The 20198-nt window shown below is 37.2% G+C and overlaps 1 protein-coding gene and 1 pseudogene across 1 annotated transcript; both read left to right on the top strand.

Moving 5' to 3' along the window:
* Positions 1-1546: 1546 nt before the first annotated feature.
* LOC136207299 (receptor-like protein 53) lies at positions 1547-4660 on the top strand (annotated as a pseudogene).
* A 9173-nt stretch (positions 4661-13833) lies between these two features.
* On the top strand, positions 13834-15818 carry LOC136206708 (F-box/LRR-repeat protein 25-like). Its single transcript, XM_065997852.1, has 3 exons — positions 13834-15097; positions 15197-15365; positions 15465-15818. Exons 1-2 carry the CDS (start codon positions 13991-13993, stop codon positions 15314-15316), a joined length of 1227 nt encoding a protein of 408 aa, XP_065853924.1. The 5' UTR covers positions 13834-13990; the 3' UTR covers positions 15317-15365; positions 15465-15818.
* The last annotated feature ends 4380 nt before the right edge of the window (positions 15819-20198 follow it).

The following is a 20198-nucleotide window of genomic DNA, read 5'->3' as shown; positions in this document are numbered from 1 at the left end:
TGCGGATCTCTTCATCTTTACTCTCGTTGAGGGCAATGGCGGAAGCAGCGTTTGTGTTGGCGACGACAACCTCTTTCTCCAGCCTTTTTATAGTCGCCTTATCCGCCACCCCTTGGAGTAGATCCGCCTCCATAGCACGCATATGCGTATATGCCTGTTAAAACAAAAGATGACGTAAGACACAAGTCCCCTTCTAGAGATCACTCTTTCATCCAAAATGTGAGATAGAGAAAGCTCACCAAAAGAAGATCACTCTTTCCCATTTTGGCATGGGCTGATCCGGAGAACTTGTTCTGGTTCTCCTGTACTTCGCCAAGTTGACCAAGGGCCTCGTCAAGGTCGTTTATAACAGACTCATTCCTCAAAGACCCCTTATCACCATACTTGGCGAGCCAATACCCTCCTAAGTCGGGCTTCACCACCTATGTAAATATTAGAAGGCCCAAGTTAAGATCCGTGATAAAAAGAAAGGAAAACGATAAAGTAAATATACATGTTCAAGCTCCAGCCTAGGTTTCTCGGCTCTTATGGCATCCCCCAATAACTTTTCTCTGCCAGCAGCGACATACTTCTTTTTCTTAGGAGGGGGATCCGCAGCACCATCAGCAGGACGTTTCCCTGAACTCTTACGAGGATCCGCCACTTGCGTATCTTTTTGGGCCTCTAGCTCCTTCTGTTTTCTACGCATCTCTACAAGGGCGCGACTTGCCTCAGACAAACCCCTGACAAGGGAACAACGAAATAATCAAAGTTCAAGGAAGAAACAAAGTTACCTTCATCTAGTTGAGTAAACTTCACGTAAGTAATTTTGTCCTCTTCGCGGCGGATCAGAGGAATGTTATTCATCATGAAATCCAAAGCATCAGCGTACGTCCAAGCCTCTGACTTGATGCTTTTCATGAGATCAGCCACCTTCTCATCACTGTCTGTCAGTATACGCAAATCTCCAGCCATATGCAGAGGTTTGGCATTCCAAACCGACGGGAACCCCAGGGGTTCGTCCTTTTTTACCTTAACGAAGAAAATTTTTTCGTCCCAAAGATGGACGTTCGACATCTTCCCACAGAAGGGCGAATACATTTTGAATTTGGCGAAAGTATAAAAAGACTCGGATTTACGCTTCGTGGGTTTGTGAAGAGACCGGAAGACCCGAGGATTACAGACTACTCCCAGGTTAGAGGCTAAATAACAATCTAAAGCCATATCCAACCAGCCATTTGGATGTAGCTGGCAGACAATTATCCCAAAATATTCCAAGATATCCGCCATCATCTTAGGAAGAGGAAGACGGAATCCTCTCTCCACATGACAGCTGTATACAGATAGGTATCCTACGGGCGGACATGCGGGTCGCTGATGTGCAGCCGCCAACTCAGTCTCGTAATCCTTGATCCACGGATAACGATTCGCCAAATCTGTTAGATCCGCGGCGCTCATACGAGACGGAGTAGATTCTGCCCGAGGCGCCTTTTTTCTAATCGGAGTCGAGGAAGAAGCCTCCATTCCGGAAAACCTCCTACAATCTATCACCAGAGCAATATGAGACATGGCGGCGGGAAAATTTCGAGTCCTAACTAAACGGGAACAACGACTCCTACTCTCCCTCACTGTGTTACTCAATTCCAACAAATCACAACTAGAAGTACTCTCAGACGAATTGGACTCCTCGGAGGAAGACCAGCTAAAAGAGGGCTCAGAGGGCGTTAAACTAAAAAGTTCAAAGGTAGATTCAGAACTCATAAAAACCCAGAAGCACGACGAGAAATTTCACTTACATGGAAAAATCGGAGGTTTTGAAGAAACTCGAACGAAAGGAGAAGGGAATAGCAAATGAATCGGAAAGAGAAGAAAGAGGTTGAAGAAGGTATCCCCTCTTACCTCGAGCAGCGCGCCTATGACACCGTCGCTCGATGAGTGGCCTGGAACAGAGTGACCATAAATGTGATTCATCACGACGACGTGCAAAGAAGCGCAAAAGCCCTAAAGGACTTTAACGGGACTTTGGGGGGGGGGGGGGGGGCTTCTGATAACATCGGGATATTATCCACGGGATCGAAGAGGATATTTACCAAAACGGCCGCGTATTGGGGTGATCTGAGAAGCAATGGCATATCAAGCAAGTCATCTGAATGGCGTATCATATAGACTCCGCCGCACGAGATCCGTAGTCAAACCTACGTGAGACCCGCCATTATGCTTCGATCCGCCCGCCGAACGGTTGAGCCGATTCCCAATAAAGGCAATTAATGGACCGTTAATGAGCTAACGGCCACACTTAAAGGAGATCCGTAACCGCCATTAATGAGGCATTAATGGAGACTTTCTGGTTACTGGAAGTTACAGTCACATGACTATAAATAGCTTGCATCCCAGGCTATCGAGGTACACACACATTCTCTCTCTGAAACCCTACCTTGTCAATATAGTTTATTCTCCATTTCCATACTGACTTTGGCATCGGAGCTTCCCCCCGTCGAACCCAACGACGCCCCCACAGGGAAGGAAGCTGATCGGAAACTCACCACTAGTTATCAAAATCTATTTAGCATAACTAAAAAAACAGTGAATACATCTTAGGCCTCTAGATTTGGTCCAAAAAACGGATTACGCTTCTGAACTTTAAAGATGTCTCATTAGTCCCTCTAAACTTGCTTAATATAGTATAATTAACCCTCTACTCTTAAATAGTAGTGTAAGAGATCATGTACAAGTTGAATCATTTATCACTTTAATCAAGTTTCAGTGGTCAATAAGTCATTTTAGACAAAGTTTGTAGAGACAATAAGTCACTTTAACAATATTAATGTGTCATATGTCACTTTAATTAAGTTTAAGAGGTTAATAAGAAATCTTCAAAATGGAAAGGGGACAATAGTGTTTTTTTTCCTAATAGGTGTGATGTATTTAGCTTATAAAAAATTAAGAGAATGTATTTATATTTTCTTTTGAAAAAAACAGTATGGGCTTGTTTGGTAAGATGTAATGGGCTTTTTAATGGAATGTCCATTACATTGAAGGGTCATTACTATGTTTGGTTGCACTTTAAAATTTTGTTGTAATGGAATGAGAAATCCATAAATTTTGTTTAACAACTATTGTAATCCTCATTACATAAAAAAAAGGGAAAAAATACAAAAATAAACCTTGTGGTTACACCGTTTTTCGAACAACACCTATGTGGTTTAAAAGTTTGCAAAATGGTACCTTGAGGTTCATTCCGTTAGCAAACACATACCAAATTGACTAACTGTGTTAAAAGTCAAAGGAAAAAGAGTTAATTTGGTCCTTATATTTATTTATTTTATAAATTAATCCCCTTTATTATCTAATTATAACAAACAAACCCTAAAATTAAAAATAAAAATTAAATACACCTTCTTCTCATTTTTTAATTTTTTTCTTCCTTCTCTCTTCTCTCTTCTCTCTCCTCTTTTTAATTTCTCTCTCTAGAAATACAAAACCAAAATCAAAAGCATACAGCTCTGTGAATCGAGGTTCTTGCTTGAGTTCATGGGATTTGTCCGTCGATCCATGTGATAACTTATTCACCGACAAATTCACCTGTGGTTTCAGGTGTGATGCTCTTGTTTCTGGCTTCACCCGAGTCACTGAACTTACTCTTGACCAGGCTGGTTACTCTGCTTCCTTTTCTTCTATTACCCCTTTCAATCTTCCTTATCTGCAAATCCTTGACTTGTCTAATAACAATTTCTATGGTCAAATTGATTCCTCTTCTTTTTTTTAACTTAACTCGGTTGACTCGTCTCGTCTTGCATGGGTTGAAATTCAAATTGACAAGGCTCGTCTTTTTTTAACTCAAATTGATCCCTCCGAGTTTTGATTCTTTAATTAGCTTAAAAAGGCTTGAAATTCAATCTAATAAGCTATTTGGCCAGTTTCCCGAGCAGGGTTCTTTTCAAAATCTATTCTTTTTAGATGCTAGTAACAATGCCTTTTATGGTTCTGTTCCATTTTCTTTACCTTCATCTCTGGTTCAAATTTCAATGAGAAACAACTCATTAACAGGGACAATCCATGAAAATTTCAAAACTTGATTAATTTACAAGTTGTTGATCTCAGTCACAACAAACTCAGTGGGTTAATTCCTTCCCTTCTCTTCACTCACCCGTCTCTTCAACAACTCACTCTCTCTTTCAATTCCTTCAATCCCGTACAATCGCCGTTGCCGGCTTATTTTTCTTCTCCGGCCACTGTTATTCAGAATGAGCTAATAGCCATGGATTTAAGCAACAATCGAATTGAAGGTTTTACACCTTGGTTTCTTGTTGGGAATAAACGCGGAAAAATTATTCCGTAAAAATATTGACGAGCAAAATAATTAATAAAAATGACACCGATAATTTAACGTGGTTCACCGTTGTAGGCTAGTCCACGATCAAGCTCGAGAGTGAATTCTTCCACTATAAAATAGTAGGCGTACAAAGAGGGCGTTCTCTAGAAACTTTCTAGAGTTACAATGAGATAAGACCAAAATAGTAGCACTCAGGTGTTTCCCGAAAATACCCCAAAATAATTATCTTACTATTTTGTCTCTCCCCAACAATAATCAAACTACCCTCACAAATTAAATCACTCAAACAATTAGCCTCACTCTCTCAATTTTTGAGAACTCTTCCAAACATCCGTATGTTTAATGGAACCATCAATATATGGCTTTATATAGCCATATTGATGAATAATTTTTCAACTAATTAAGTTGAAAAATGATAGTATTATTGTGCCATGATTGATGATGGCATAACACAACTTCTTTGACTTTTATGGGTGCACTCACAACTTTCTTTCTTTGTTTTCATTTTTTTTAATAATATAAAACAAAAATGAATTAAATGATGTGTCCCCTCGTTAATTGGGACAACATCTAACAATTCTCCCCCTCCCAATTATATGGGGGCTTTTGTTATCCCTGCAGCCATTCGACAGTATTCGAATTTCTCCCTTGGTAAGACTTTCGTTAACATGTCTGATCCATTTTCATCGGTATGGATCTTCTCTAACTGTAGTAGTTTCATCTCCAACACATCCCTGATCCAATGATATCTCACATCAATATGCTTTGATCTGGAATGGAAAGAGGAATTCTTTCCAAGGTGAATAGCACTCTGACTGTCACAAAATAACTGATATTTTTCTGACGGAAGCCAAGTTCGTTAAAGAACTTCTTCATCCATAATAGCTCTTTACACGCTTCCGTTGCTGTAATAAATTCTGCTTCAGTCGTGGAAAGTGCGACACACTTTTGTAGTCTTGACTGCCATGACACAGCTCCCCCTGCAAATGTAATCAGGTACCCTGATGTAGACTTCCTTGTGTCTGTATCACCAGCCATATCCGCATCTGTGTAGCCAACTAGCACTAGTTCGGTATCTCCAAAACATAAACAGATTTTTGAAGTACCGCGAAGATACCTGAATATCCATTTAACAGCTTCCCAATGTTCCTTTCCTGGATTTGAAAGGAATCTACTCACGACACCAACTGCATGTGCAATATCCGGTCGTGTGCATATCATGGCATACATTAGACTTCCGACTGCTGAAGCATATGGAACTCTGCTCATTTCTTCCTTCTCTTTCTCAGTAGAAGGGCTCTGCTTGGAACTGAGTTTAAAATGATTAGCAAGAGGACAACTAACCATTTTAGCTTTATCCATATTAAACCTTTGAAGTACTTTCTCAATGTACTTCTCCTGCGACAACCATATCTTCTTGGCGCTTCTATCTCGAATGATTCTCATGCCAAGAATTTCTTTTGCTGGCCCTAAGTCTTTCATGGCAAAAGACTTGCTCAACTGTTTCTTCAGATTGTTAATTCTGGAGATGTTCCTGCCAACAATCAACATATCATCCACATAGAGCAATAAAATAATGAAATCATCATCAGAGAATTTTTGAACGAAGACGCAGTGATCTGAAGTAGTCTTCTTGTACCCTTGCTCCCCCATAACTGACTCAAACTTCTTGTACCACTGCCTTGGTGCCTGCTTTAAGCCGTAGAGACTCTTCTTTAGCTTGCAAACATAATCCTCTTTTCCTTTCTTCTTAAAACCCTCTGGCTGCTCCATGTATATTTCTTCTTCCAAATCGCCATGTAGGAAGGCAGTCTTCACATCCATTTGCTCAACCTCCAGGTTCTGACTTGCTGCTAACCCCAGCACAGTACGAATGGATGTCATCTTCACCACCGGTGAGAAAATCTCATCAAAGTCGATGCCTTTTCTTTGACTGTATCCCTTCACAACCAATCTGGCTTTGAATCTTGGCTGTGAGCTAGCTTCTTCATTCTTGAGTCTGAACACCCATCTGTTCTTCAAAGCCTTCTTGCCTTCAGGCAACTTCACCAGCTCAAAAGTTTTATTCTCATGCAAGGATTTCATCTCATCTTGCATGGCCTCGATCCACTTTTCCTTGTGTTCATCATCTATGGCTTCTTCAAAGCTTTTTGGTTCTCCCCCGTCAGTCACTAGGACATAATCATTCGGAGAATATCTGGTAGAACGTTGAATAGCTCTACCGGATCTTGTTCGAACTGGAGAACGTTCTGCAACTGGTGGTTGATGGTGAACTTCTTCATCAGCATCAACTGGTTCATTCTGAATGGGAGCGTCTTGAGCAACTATCTCTGGTTGATCAATTTGAATTTCTTCTCCAACCTGTCTTGGCACCGTAGTTGGAGGCACTAACTGAAGGCTTGGTGAGCTGGTTTCGGGTCCAGAAGCATCTTTTCCAGACTTCTCAATGTCTTCAATCGTCTGGTCTTCCATAAAGACCGCATCACGGCTTCTGATTAACTTCTTCTGGACTGGATCAAAGAACTTATAGCCAAATTCATCTTGGCCATAACCAATAAATATGCACTCTTTGGTTTTAACATCAAGCTTGGATCTTTCATCCCTAGGAATGTGGACAAAAGCTTTACAACCGAACACTCGCAGATGTTTGTAGGAACAGTCTTTTCCAGACCACACCTTTTCTGGAACATCGTAATCCAGCGGGACACATGGTGAAAGATTCAGAATATAAGCTGCTGTGACTAGAGCTTCACCCCAGAACTCCTTTGGCAACTTTGAATGTGAAAGCAAGCATCTGACTCTTTCCATTAAAGTTCTGTTCATTCTTTCAGCCAACCCGTTCAACTGCGGTGTTTTTGGAGGAGTTTGTTGATGTCGAATACCATGCTCCTTGCAGTACACATTAAATGGACCAGTGTACTCTCCATCATTGTCTGTCCGAATGCACTTCAGCTTCTTGCCAGTTTGTCTCTCAACCTGGGCTACAAAATGCTTGAAAACATATAAGACTTGATCTTTTGATTTTAGAGTGTATACCCATGTTTTTCTAGAGTGGTCATCTATGAAAGTCACAAAATAATGAGCACCACCAAGTGACTTTGGAAATGGCCCACATAGATCTGAGTGTACCAGATCCAATACATTTTCCACTCTAGAAGGAGAGGAACTCTTGAAAGCAACTCTATTTTGTTTTCCGGCCAGACAGTTAGCACATTTATTTAAATTAACATGATCCAATCCAGTCAGCATATTTTTCTTGGCCAATTTTTTCATGCCTTTCTCAGGCATGTGTGCGAGGCGTCTATGCCACAATTCAATTGCGTTTTCATTCTCCACTGGTTGATCGCTTCCTGAGAGAGCTTTGTCTGTATAAGATACAGCCTTGAATACTTTCTGCCTCTTGCAATCACCATCGAACCTTTGGTGAGTTCCATTGGCCATTGCGGAAGGTATTACAGAAGCCTTCTTCATCAAGCTTGTCTACGGAGATCAGATTCAGGCGCATATCTGGAACATGCCTGACATCTTTCAATACTAACTTCATGCCATTCTCAGCTTCTAGGTGAACGTCACCTTTTCCCACAACTTTAGAGAAGTTGTCATTTCCCATCCTTACAACACCGATGAGAAAAATTCCCTTCGAGGCGTGGCATGAATCGTAGCACCACTATCAATCACCCAACTAGTCTCATGGGTTATAAGATTGATAATATCAGCATCGTAGACAATATTGAACTCGGCAGCAACGTTTGCTCGTTCGTCGTCGGTACTGTCATCTCTCTTCTCTTCATTGCCTTTGCTTTTCTCTTGCTTGAGCTTCCTGCAGAATCTTCTGATGTGGCCTTTTTTCTTGCAGTGATGGCACTCAACATTGGCATACTTGTTGGATTTTCCCCTGCACTTGCCTCTATCTTTGGATCCTCTAGCTTCGCTCCTTCCTCTGGAATTTACAACCAGAACATCTGATTGTGGTGTAGAGGCTCCTTGCATCCTGCGCCGCATCTCTTCATTTAAAATTCAACTTTTGACAAACTCCATGGAAATTTTGCCATCTGGTACTGAGTTTGAAAGTGAAATTCTTAGAGTCTCCCATGACTCCGGTAAGAAAGCCAGCGTTAGTAAAGCAGTGAGCTCATTTTCAATTTTAAGCCCCATGCTAGAAAGTTGATCCACAATCCCTTGGAACTCGTTCAAGTGATCTGCGAGAGAAGTACCGTCTCGATATTTTAGTTGAATCAACTTGGTCAAATAAAATAATTTGTTGTTGCCGGTCTTTGAGGCGTACAAATCCTCGAGCTTATTCCACAACGTCCGTGCATGAGTTTCGCCAGCAATGTGATTATACACATTATCGTCAACAAACTGTCGGATAAATCCGCAGACTTGCTCATGCTCGAAACCCCAGTCTCCATCCGACTTGCCGTCGGGCTTGTCTGTCCCGAACACCGGAAGATGCATCTTCGTCACATATAGGAGATCCTTCATTTTACTTCTCCATATATGGTAGTTTGAGCCATTTAGACTGACCATTTTGCTTGTCAATTTTGCCTCCATGTTGACTAGGCTCTGATACCAGTTGTTGGGAATAAACGCGGAAAAATTATTCCGTAAAAATATTGACGAGCAAAATAATTAATAAAAATGACACCGATAATTTAACGTGGTTCACCGTTGTAGGCTAGTCCACGATCAAGCTCGAGAGTGAATTCTTCCACTATAAAATAGTAGGCGTACAAAGAGGGCATTCTCTAGAAACTTTCTAGAGTTACAATGAGATAAGACCAAAATAGTAGCATGATAGGCGTAGGATCTAGGTGTGTAGAACTTTTCTAATGATGACTTAAATGTGTATTGCGATGAATGTGCTACTAATATGGATGTGATCTTTCTAATTCTCTAATTCTACTAGACGCAACGACTACTTAGGGGCAAGTGTACCCCGTCGTATCAAGTAATAATCCGGTTAAGACCGGGTATCGAATCCACGGGATTTATAATTACAAGTATTAGACGACTCGATTTCGTATGTTATTTAAGCGGTAATTACGTTGGGGTGAAGTAAGACACAACTACACACTATTCCTCACTATTGGCGACACAGATTCATGTAGCTAACACTCTATGAAGTGGGATGAATATGATAAGTTATAGCTATGATAAACAATGACTCTAAATGTATACGGATAATAGTTTACTCTTGCAAAGACGACCAAGTGTAGTAGAACCGACCCGTGAAGCACTTAGACTACGTGATTCCTAGTCAAGGCGTGTCTAATGCGGGGGAATTAGAAACTAGGGCCCGTAAGTTCCGTGGCTTGTCAATTCTTACGGTTTCCGGTTTGTCACTTCCGGTAAGGCAACACCTATATAACTCCCTAAAGATAGCCCGAATGGCGGCGGTAATTGCATTCTCCTATACAATAATCAATTATCAATATCAAAACAAGCAATAAACATTAACACATGAAGGGAAATAGAGGTTATAAATCATAAATTATAAATATGGAAAGTGATTAGATGAAATACAACCAAACCTAGTACATAGGAAGAGTACAAGCTAATTAGCAAGTAAAAAGGGAGAATCCGCCCTTGGAACTAGCTAACCGGACTCAAAGCCGTCTCCTAGGTCGTGGAGGTGGAACTCTCGAGCTTGGTGACGAATGGTGGAACGGAACTTCGATGGAACGCCGGAACAACCGAACAAGCTCTCGAGGGGGAGAGTTTAACTACAAAATCTGAATCTAAATTACAAGGAAAGAAAAGAGTATAGTGTAGCTCTCTAATATCTAATTGGTGTCAAATGAAGTTCAAGAGCTTCTTATTTATAGACATCAAGCAAGGGCAAGTTTGTAATTTCACAAAGCACAAGTATGGAGCAACATTATTTGGTGCAGAAATCCCATGATACGCCCCACGTAAATTGGTCTACGCCCCGCGTAAATGCCCATTCCGTCAGAAATCTCTTGTATGTGGACCAATTCGTTGTCTTGTTGTCTCAAGCACGCCCCGCGTAAAGGATTGTACGCCCCACGTGTTTGAGTCTCTGAAGTTTTATTGCTTGAATTGGTGCTTTTACGCCGTGCATAGCTGAGGTACGCCCCGCGTAAAAGAGTCTCTGATCTTTTTACGTTGAAGAACTGCCTTTTACGCCCCGCGTATATGGTGATACGCCCCGCGTATGGAGAGTTGACTCTGGGAGACAATGCAGTCTGACTTTCAGGATTAGGCCAATTATTGCCGATATGTGTCATACGCCCCGCGTAGAGTGGCATACGCCCCGCGTATGCTGAGTCAGTTCCACATGGCTTCTGCGAATAAGGCAATCATTACCGACACCATGTTTCACACCCCGCGTAGGGGATTATACGCCCCGCGTATGGAGTGGATTTTTGCTCCTTTCTCGTACCTGAAATACAAATCTTGAGAGCCGAGTTAGCTTGACGTTTTTATTTCCTAAACTAATAAAAAACGAGGAAAATAAACTGAAAGTACGAGATTTATTTTTATTTCTTTATTTTATCAAAAACACTTTATTTTTGTAATTAAACTTATTTATTTTATCCAAAATCAACCCGTAAATCACGCTAAAAGATAGGGGTAAAATACCCCTATCATAGCACTCAGGTGTTTCCCGAAAATACTCCAAAATAATTATCTTACTATTTTGTCTCTCCCCAACAATAATCAAACTACTCTCACAAATTAAATCACTCAAACAATTAGCCTCACTCTCTCAATTTTTGAGAACTCTTCTAAACATCCGTATGTCTAATGGAACCATCAATATATGGCTTTATATAGCCATATTGATGAATAATTTTTCAACTAATTAAGTTGAAAAATGATAGCATTATTGTGCCATGATTGATGATGGTCTAGCACAACTTCTTTGACTTTTATGGCTGCACTCACAACTTTCTTTCTTTCTTTGTTTTCATTTTTTTTAATAATATAAAACAAAAATGAATTAAATGATGTGTCCCCTCATTAATTGGGACAACATCTAACATTTCTTGCATTAATGCCAAAGCTGTCTGCTGCGTTATCGCGGAGAATAATAAATTAACACAGACATACCGATCCAATTGGACGCGGTTGGTTTTAACAAGCCCTAGAAATATTTGATTTTGTAGTGAGAGAAGAGAGAAGAGAGAGAAAGAAGAAAAAAATAAAAAATTAGAAAGAGATGGAGAATAAGGTGTATTTGATTTTTATTTTTAATTTTGAGGTTCGTTTGTGATAATTAGATAATAAAGGGGGTTAATTTATAAAATAAATAAATATAAGGACCAAATTAACTCTTTTTCCTTTAACTTTTAACACCGTTAGTCAATTTTGGTATGTGTTTGCTAACGGAATGAACCTCAATGTACCATTTTGTAAATTTTTAAACCACAAGGCTGTAATCGAAAACACAGGTGTAACCACAAGGATTATTTTTGTACTTTTCCCTAAAAAAAATGGATTGAATTCTCATTACATCCAACAAGTAATTCTAATTTCTATCTTTAAAGTTTCATCTAACCTCTCATTTGTCAAATCTCACTTCTCATTATTCTCAAAAACGCAAAAACTAGAAAACCTAAAAACGAAAAAAAGCAAAAAAAATGAAAAATAAGAAAATGAGAAAATAGAAAAAAACGGTGAAAATGGAAAACGAAAAACGAGAAAAATGTAAAAGAAAATACTATGAAAACACGGAAAATTATATACTAATTTCACGATTTTCATGTTTTTTTTATTGATTTTAATTATGTAAATAAAATTTTGCGATTATATTTAACGGAAGTAAATCTGTTGTCCCCTAATTCATGTCCCCTTCCCTGTCCTCCAACCAATTATTAACATCTGTCAAATGAATCCTAATCGGCTTTAACACATTTTCAACTCTGTTAACCATATTTAACTTTGATTAACCATGATCTTTTAACAACTCTGGTTAAATCTGAACACGTTTCTCCCTACTTTCCAACTACTGTCTGCTTTCTCTTTGTTACCATCCTCATACTTTCAGGATTTCTCTCCCCAGTTTCAGATAGAGAAATAAGAATCCTTTCATCACACACAAAAAAAAAAAAATTAGACAGATCTTTATGTATCACCAACAACTATAAAAGAATTGGTATGTCTATGAATTGAAATCAACCCATTATGTATCTGTTAATAAATAATAACAAATCAAACTTAAAGTTTCATACTCTTAACATTAACTCCATTAATGAACAACTTAATTTCATAAAACAAAAGTGTGATGTTAGTGGAATCCCTGCTTGACTGAAATGGGGAAAGTAAGTTTGCCACAGAGTTTAGGGACTTCGACTAAATCATAATGATATATCTCCAAGTTCGGAAAAAACGACTCAAGCCGCCACGTTTTTTCTCCGAGGCTAGCTATTTTCAGATCCTTCAATTCTAATTATAACCTCTCTCAACAGTTCTCAGCAATGCTTCTCCAACGAGATGTGTCATCTCCTTGCTTGAATTACGCCTGAGCCAACCAGCACCACCTGGTGAGACCTTGCTAGAATCACCTCAACAGTTCTCAGCAATGCTTCTCCAACTTTGGTTTCTGTTTTTTCCAATAAAAACGAAATGGCCTTTTAACTGCACTCTAGTTGAAATTCATAGAAAGGATTAGTCTTTTCAGTTAGAAGAGGGACTCTTGATGTTTGAGAAATAAAAGTTGAAGGTACGATGTGAACAGACAGAAAAAGAGAGTGAGAAGAAGTCTAATCGGAAGGAAGAGAGAGCAAGAGAGGCGTGGTTAGATTAACTAGAGTTGTTAAGAGAGTTGGTTAACCAAAGTTAAATATACTTAACAGATTTAAAGTGTTAAATCGATTAGGATTCATTTGACAGATGTTAATAATTGGTTGGAGGACAGGGAAGGGGACAGGAATTAGGGGACATCAGATTTTTTTCCATATTTAACTAAGCAAACATAAGTAATGTAATGCTAATTACATTTCATCATTTTTTTTAACCAAACATGGTAATGGAATCACCATTCCATTCCATTACATTACAAGTTTGATTATATTACAATGCATTACGTCATACCAAACGCACGTATTTATATTGAACTGTCATTTAACCTAGTTGTATATATTTAGCTTAATACACTACCAGCTCCCTGAACTTGTCCATAATAGTAGATTGGCTCCCTGAACTCTGCAAATATCTCATCAGCTTCCTAAACTTGCTTATTTCGTATCACCAGCTTCCTAAACTTGCCCATAAAAATTGATTAGCTTTCTGAACAAAATTCACCAAATTTATAAATTTGCTCTTGGCTACTAATATTAGGGGTAAAATTGCACCATTTTATACGTTGGGTGTAAAATTACTCCTGACCCAAAATGTTAAGAGTAAGCAAGTTTAGGGAGCTAGTGAGACATTTACAAAGTTCAGGGAACAAATCTACTTTTATGACAAGTTCAGAGAACGTAATAGATTAGACCTATATATTTCCATTTAAACATTTTTAATACATTCAATATTGTTCAACAACACAGAAAACGCGTTTATCAAAAAAACAATAAAAAACACAGAAAACGAAGAGACACGAATGATATATTCAAGGGACTCGAGTCGCACAGATTATATATTCAAGGTACTCCAAGAGTTGGCTTTGGCCTAGGCTTAGATGCATCGTTGGATTGAGTAAATGAAGAGCAAATGGAAGACAGAATCAGTGATTTACCGGATTCCATTATTCACCATATCCTCTCGTTTTTGCCTTCAACCAAACAAGCCATTCAAACTAGTGTTATGTCAAAACGATGGCAGAAACAATGGACTTATGTTCCTGTTCTCATCTTCAATTACTCTGGTACGTACTCCGATGTTAGTGATGAAGGCATCACCAATATATCTAGATCTATTGATAATATCTTAATTCTACACGACTGTTCGAAGATCAAGATATTCCACCTAGATTATCCTTGTAGAAATGAGAAGGATCCTCATTTCAGTGAGAAAATCCGTTTTGCAACAAGAAAAGATGTGGAAGAGTTATATTTGAATACATGGTATGGAGAATACGTGTTACCCAAATTTCTTCTCAACAATGTTTCAGTGGTTAAATTAAACATCATTTGCTGTAAAGTACTTATGAGTAATGAAAAGGTAAATTGGGAATGTCTCACTGAATTGAATATGGAACATTGCAACTTGCCTGATCAAGTGATAGGACATATGCTATCTGGCAGTCCATTACTCTTTTCCTTAGAATTATGCGACTGTGATGGGTTTGATAAGTTTGTTATTGCATCTAAATCAATGAAAAGATTGGTTTTCCGATATAAAGACTTTGACAGATATAGCATATCCCATCTTGAAATTTCATGTCAAAATCTTGAGGTATTGTATCTCGAAGCAATTGTTATATATGATCCGAACTTGTTTGCTCAAGCAATTGAGAATGTTCTATCTGTCAGTTTGTTACTTGAATCATTTGAGTTAATTGATTGTCTTGATATTGATAAGCTGGTTATTGCTTCCAAATCGTTGAAAAGATTGGTTTTAAGAGACATTTATGTCACTCCTAACATTGAGATTTCATGTCCAACTCTTGAGGAACTGAAGCTTTTAGGTAATTTGAATGTTAGAACTGCTAAACTAATGAGTTTGACATCTTCACTCAGTGCTACTATTGATTATTACTGTTACGACTGTCAGTGTTACTACGACGTCGAACTGTGTTATTGTGAAAGTTTGTTCAGGGACATTCTGCTCATTCTGCAGCATGTTGAGGAACTAAGAATTGGGAGAAGGTTTTTCCAGGTAACACACTTCTTAAAAAAGCATTTCATCCTTGTTTTCTTAGAGAGTTATTTCCATTTTTTTTTGTTCTGAATTTCTATTTCCACATTATACTTGTAGTTTTTATCAGCCTTAGAGCTCGTGGAAGTTCTATTTTCTCCCATGTTAAACATAAAATGCTTGATTCTGAATTCTGTTGATTTTCTCAATGAGGGCTCAAGAATTGCATGTACTTCGTAATTCACCGGTGCTTCAGAAATTAGTTATTGATATGCCACTCAATAATCAGGTACCTTTTGGAACCTTTTATTTCCAAATATCATATTTAGTTCAAATGCAACTGTTTGTATAATTTTTATGTCTCTTTGTATGATTATGACTACATCAGTATAAGTATTCTGGGGAGAGCTATGATTGGAGTTCAAATGCAACTGTTTTTGATTGTTTATTGTCGCATCTAAAGACAATTGAGATGGTTGGCGGTTCGTACCAAGATGACCCATGTAAGGCTCTGCTACACTTCCTTCGATTTCTTCTAAGGAATGCAAGAGTTTTGGAAAAGATGAAGGTCGTATTGAAAAATTGTGGAACCGCTTTTGTGTTGAAAGTTTCTCAAGAATTGTTAAGCTTTTCAAAATGTTCTCAACATGCCATTATTGAGTTTCTATCCTATAACTAAGTAGGAAAGTTCCTGAAATTTTTGGACAGTTTGATTATGATTATTGTTTAATGCATTTTCTTAATTTGCAACATTTCATAATTGTTTAATGCATTATTGTATAATTTTCATTACTCAATTCCTCTAGGTTAACTTTTATTAACCAACTCGATTCTCAATAGAGTAAATCAATTAGTTTAAATTTGATATTAGAAAAAAATTACAAAAATAAACATTGTGGTTTGAGTCATTTTCAAACATAGACTATGTGGTTTAAAAGTTGGTCAACGGGTATCATGAGGTGCATTGTGTTATTAAAGGGAAAAGAGTTAATTTGCTTATTATATTTATTTATTTTATACATTAACCCCTCTTATTATATAGTTGTCACAAACAAACCCCAAAATAAAAAATAAAAATCAAATACTCCATCTTCTCCATCTCTCTTTAATTTCTTATTGTTCTTCTTCTTTCTCTCTCTTCTCTCTCCTCTTTGTTAAGTTTTCTCTCTCTAAAATCAATTGAATGAACAAACCACGGCACACTTGCTTCGAGTTTTCTTCAAGTTTAAAATCAATTGAATGAACAATCCATCGTTGGTTTTCCTTTATTTATGTGCAAGCTTTGCACTCCCTTTGATTCTGCATTATCCGAGTCAAAGCTGCAGCCAAAATTTCCCTTCTACTTCTTGTGACTGTCATCGTGAAAGCATTTTCATCGGCTTTTCCGCTCAATCCTCTGCGAGTCTTGCCAGTGCTCGATCACTCTGCCGCTGCTTCTTCTTCCACAAGATTAAAACATTATAGATCTTGAAGGATCAAATTCTTAGAAGTTGAGGGAAATTTTGCATAATTAATTTCGATATTAATTATAAAACATAAGTTATATGCATTTGGAATGGAAGTTCTATAAAACAAAAATCCAGCAAAATCAATTGGGAACTCTAGCTTTTCCATTAACCAAATAATCAAATATAAGAAGAAAAAAATGAAAACCTTGTCACATGGGGTTGCTGAGATTGACATTAGCAAGGGCAGTATTAGAGAGGTTTTTCCGGATAATGCATGTTTGTTATGTACTTGGCATATAAACAAGGATGTGGAAGATAAGGTCTACAGACTCACGGGTAAAGACAAATGATTTGCAACGCAATTCAAGAATGGAAGATGGAAAAAAATAATAGAATGCCCAACAGTAGATGAATTTGAGTTCCATGTGATGAAGATGAAGGTTTCAATGAGAAAGCTAGGTCATACGATAACTTACTGTTTAGTAATATTACTATTTAGTATTTAAATTATTTAGTAATATTACTGTTTAATATTTAAATTGTTTGGTAATATTACTGTTTAGTATTTAAACTGTTTAGTAATATCACTGTTTAGTAACAAAACAACTCAAAATATGAAACCAGTAAGAAAACAACTCAAAATACTGTTTAGTAACAAAACAAATCAAAATACAGTTTAGTAACAAAACAAATCAAAATACAGTTTAGTAACAAAACAACTAAAAATACAGTCCTGAATCATTTGGCCAAATGTCAATTACTCATAACCTGATCCAAATGCTCCGCCCACTCCGCCGCTTTATCCTCATCTAATTGTTTCATATCTTCTAACAGCCAAAGCACATGTTAGAAAAGTGGGTAACCCACTGAAAAACAAAAAAAAAACAAAAAGTTAAGTTCAATTTGTGAATGTTATTAATTAACATTTAATTTAATATTTGTGAACTCATATAATTAAAATCAAAATGACTTACAATCTTACTGTCGGAATGAGTGAGAACCTCTAGTGGGTGTGCATGCATAGCGGTCATGACGTATGGATGTGAATATCGAGTGTACCACGATATGTACGTCTCATCACATGATTCGCAGTCTGAGCGAGAGTGTACAAAATTAACATGAGCGAAGATGCCTCCGGGAAAAATCACCAACTATCGTCGGCAACCACAACTGGATACTTGACTCGATACCGAGAGCTACTCCAAACACATACGACCTTTATGGGTTTGAAAATCGGCATGGGAACGGTTAGGACATACCCCACCTGATGGAGGCATCGACCGGGCATGTACGGCTCCATCACATCTCGGTATCATATCCATCCCGTATATATATTCCTATGAGTGTGGGATACTATATCAAGACCGTATGGCATCCACATCACCTGTACACGTATACAAGTTAATTAATATAAAAGTAAATTAATATATTTTAAATACATTATTGATATAATTAAGTGGAAATCGTACCTCTGCCACAGTCAATCTGTCAAGTCGTAAACGAAATGATCTCAACTGCTCATCTATCCTAGGTTGCTATGTCGGTGTCCAAATCGGAGCTCGTGGATCGTCCGGTCGGGGCACGAGTCCCTCTCGGTGAGATAAAAAACACGGGAAATACTAGTATATCCATGCCTGAAGAAGAGTCAGACATCCCATGATCTGTCCACAATCTCCTCTACTAGCAATACCGTATAGGCATGCTAGCTAATGTATCTGACAAAATAATGCAAAAAAAAAAAGAGATTTAAAGCAAATAATAAGATGCTATATTTTAGCTAGTACTTATCACACTAACAAAATAAAGAACTAGTAAAACTAACTTAGTAAAAAAAAAACAACTTTGAATCACAAAATCTTCTCCTCATTCAAAGTTAACTTTTTTTTCACATATGATGTACTTCCAGTCATTATTTTGTAATCGGAGCACTTCTCATTGCAAATGGCTTATCGGTGCACTTTTCACCCACCTTCAATTATTGAAACACTTCTCACTAACATTAAAATGCTAATTATTCTTCATCAACAACATATATCAAATTGACATTTTCTTTTGTATTATTATTTATGTAATTCCTTCGAACGTGTCCAAACTTTTTGCATTTGAAACTTTTTATTATTTTTTCTTATTTGATCATACTTCTAACAATAACCACACTAAATAATTTTCAATTTCCTTTTGAAATTTTGGAAAAGAAAATTTCATCAACCACTTGTTCATATTCTGGAAGCCATTGTTGAGTTTTCTTTCAAATACTCACAAATCCCTAAAGATCGATGAAGCTCTGATACCAATTGTTGAGATTTTTAAGAAATAATATAAAAGAAATAATAAGAAAAAAAGGGTGCTATAGATTTTATTGAATCTGTCAATGCTTTGCACAATCGAAAAGATACAAATTATATATGGCTTTTGAAAGGCTTATAATGCAACAAAAAAGGAAACAATAAAATTCAATATTTTAGTCACGTCTTATCCCACTAATAAAATAAAGAACAAGTAAAACTAATTTAGTAAAAAAAACGACAACTTTGAATCAGAAAATTAAAATCTCAAAAAACTCCACGGTGATTGTTTAGCTAAATTTGCGGTAAGCATAATTAAGGAGTATTGGTGGACTTCCTACCAAGCTTTTTGTACGGACTGTTTCCATTTTATATTACTTTGGCTTTCGTACCTTATTAGTTATATTTTATGACTATTGTTTTTCAATTTTCCTAGTTCTCGGTGTTCTATATGTTTTTGTACCAACCTATTTGGAATAATTTAAGATTTCCCTTACATAATAAGTTACCCGTTTTTATTAAAAAAATTAATAAAAAGTAAGTAATGATATTGCGGTTTATAATTTTAAATTTTTTTGTTAGAAGTATGATTTTTCATGTTTGAAATAAAAAATTAGTGTTCAATTTTTTTATTTCTTTTACAGAATTGTAAAAAAAAAAAAAAGTCATTCTAACCCAAGATATTGAAATCTTCAAGTTAGTTATACATAAAATCCTTTTTTTTTGTAGACTTCCCACGAAATCCTTTTAGGAAAATTTAATCGAATAAATATTGTGATTCATGTATTTAATCCTTTAACCCTTTAAATATTCAGAGTTTCCTTCTGATCAGAGTGGAGCGGCAACCATGATACAACTCTCCCAAGATTTAATAGTTGAAATTCTACTATGGTTGCCGGTAAAGTCACTTTTGCGTTTCGAATGTCTTTCCAAATCTTTATACTTAGTGATCAGCACTCCTGATTTTGTCAATTGTCATCTCACCAGGTCTTCTCAAAACTTGAATCTTCACAAACTGATTTTCTCGAACCTAGATTTATTTTATGTTTGTGATATGAATCTCGATTTGGAAGAAGAGATTCTTCTTCTCCAGAAACCAGCCTCATTCTTATCGAATAGTGTATGTGGTTACTCTAACGGTTTACTTCTCTTATCTACAAGTTATCCATTCAAATTTGCTCTTTGGAATCCATCCACCCGCCAGTTTCGGGATCTTCCTGATTGTCATTTAGAAGTTCCCGCTGATGTTGAATTAAAGAGAATAACTGGTTGGGGTTTGGGTTATGATGAGTCTATTGATGACTATAAGGTTTTTTATATCCTATATGTTGAGCAAAATTGAACCTAAATTAGAATTTCAAGTTTGGATTTATGGATTAAAATCAAATA

The sequence above is a fragment of the Euphorbia lathyris genome, chromosome 9 (assembly GCF_963576675.1).
Source record: "Euphorbia lathyris chromosome 9, ddEupLath1.1, whole genome shotgun sequence".
Taxonomy (NCBI): domain Eukaryota; kingdom Viridiplantae; phylum Streptophyta; class Magnoliopsida; order Malpighiales; family Euphorbiaceae; genus Euphorbia; species Euphorbia lathyris.
Note: the sequence above shows the minus strand (reverse complement) of the source record. Positions and strands in the feature narration are given on the sequence as shown.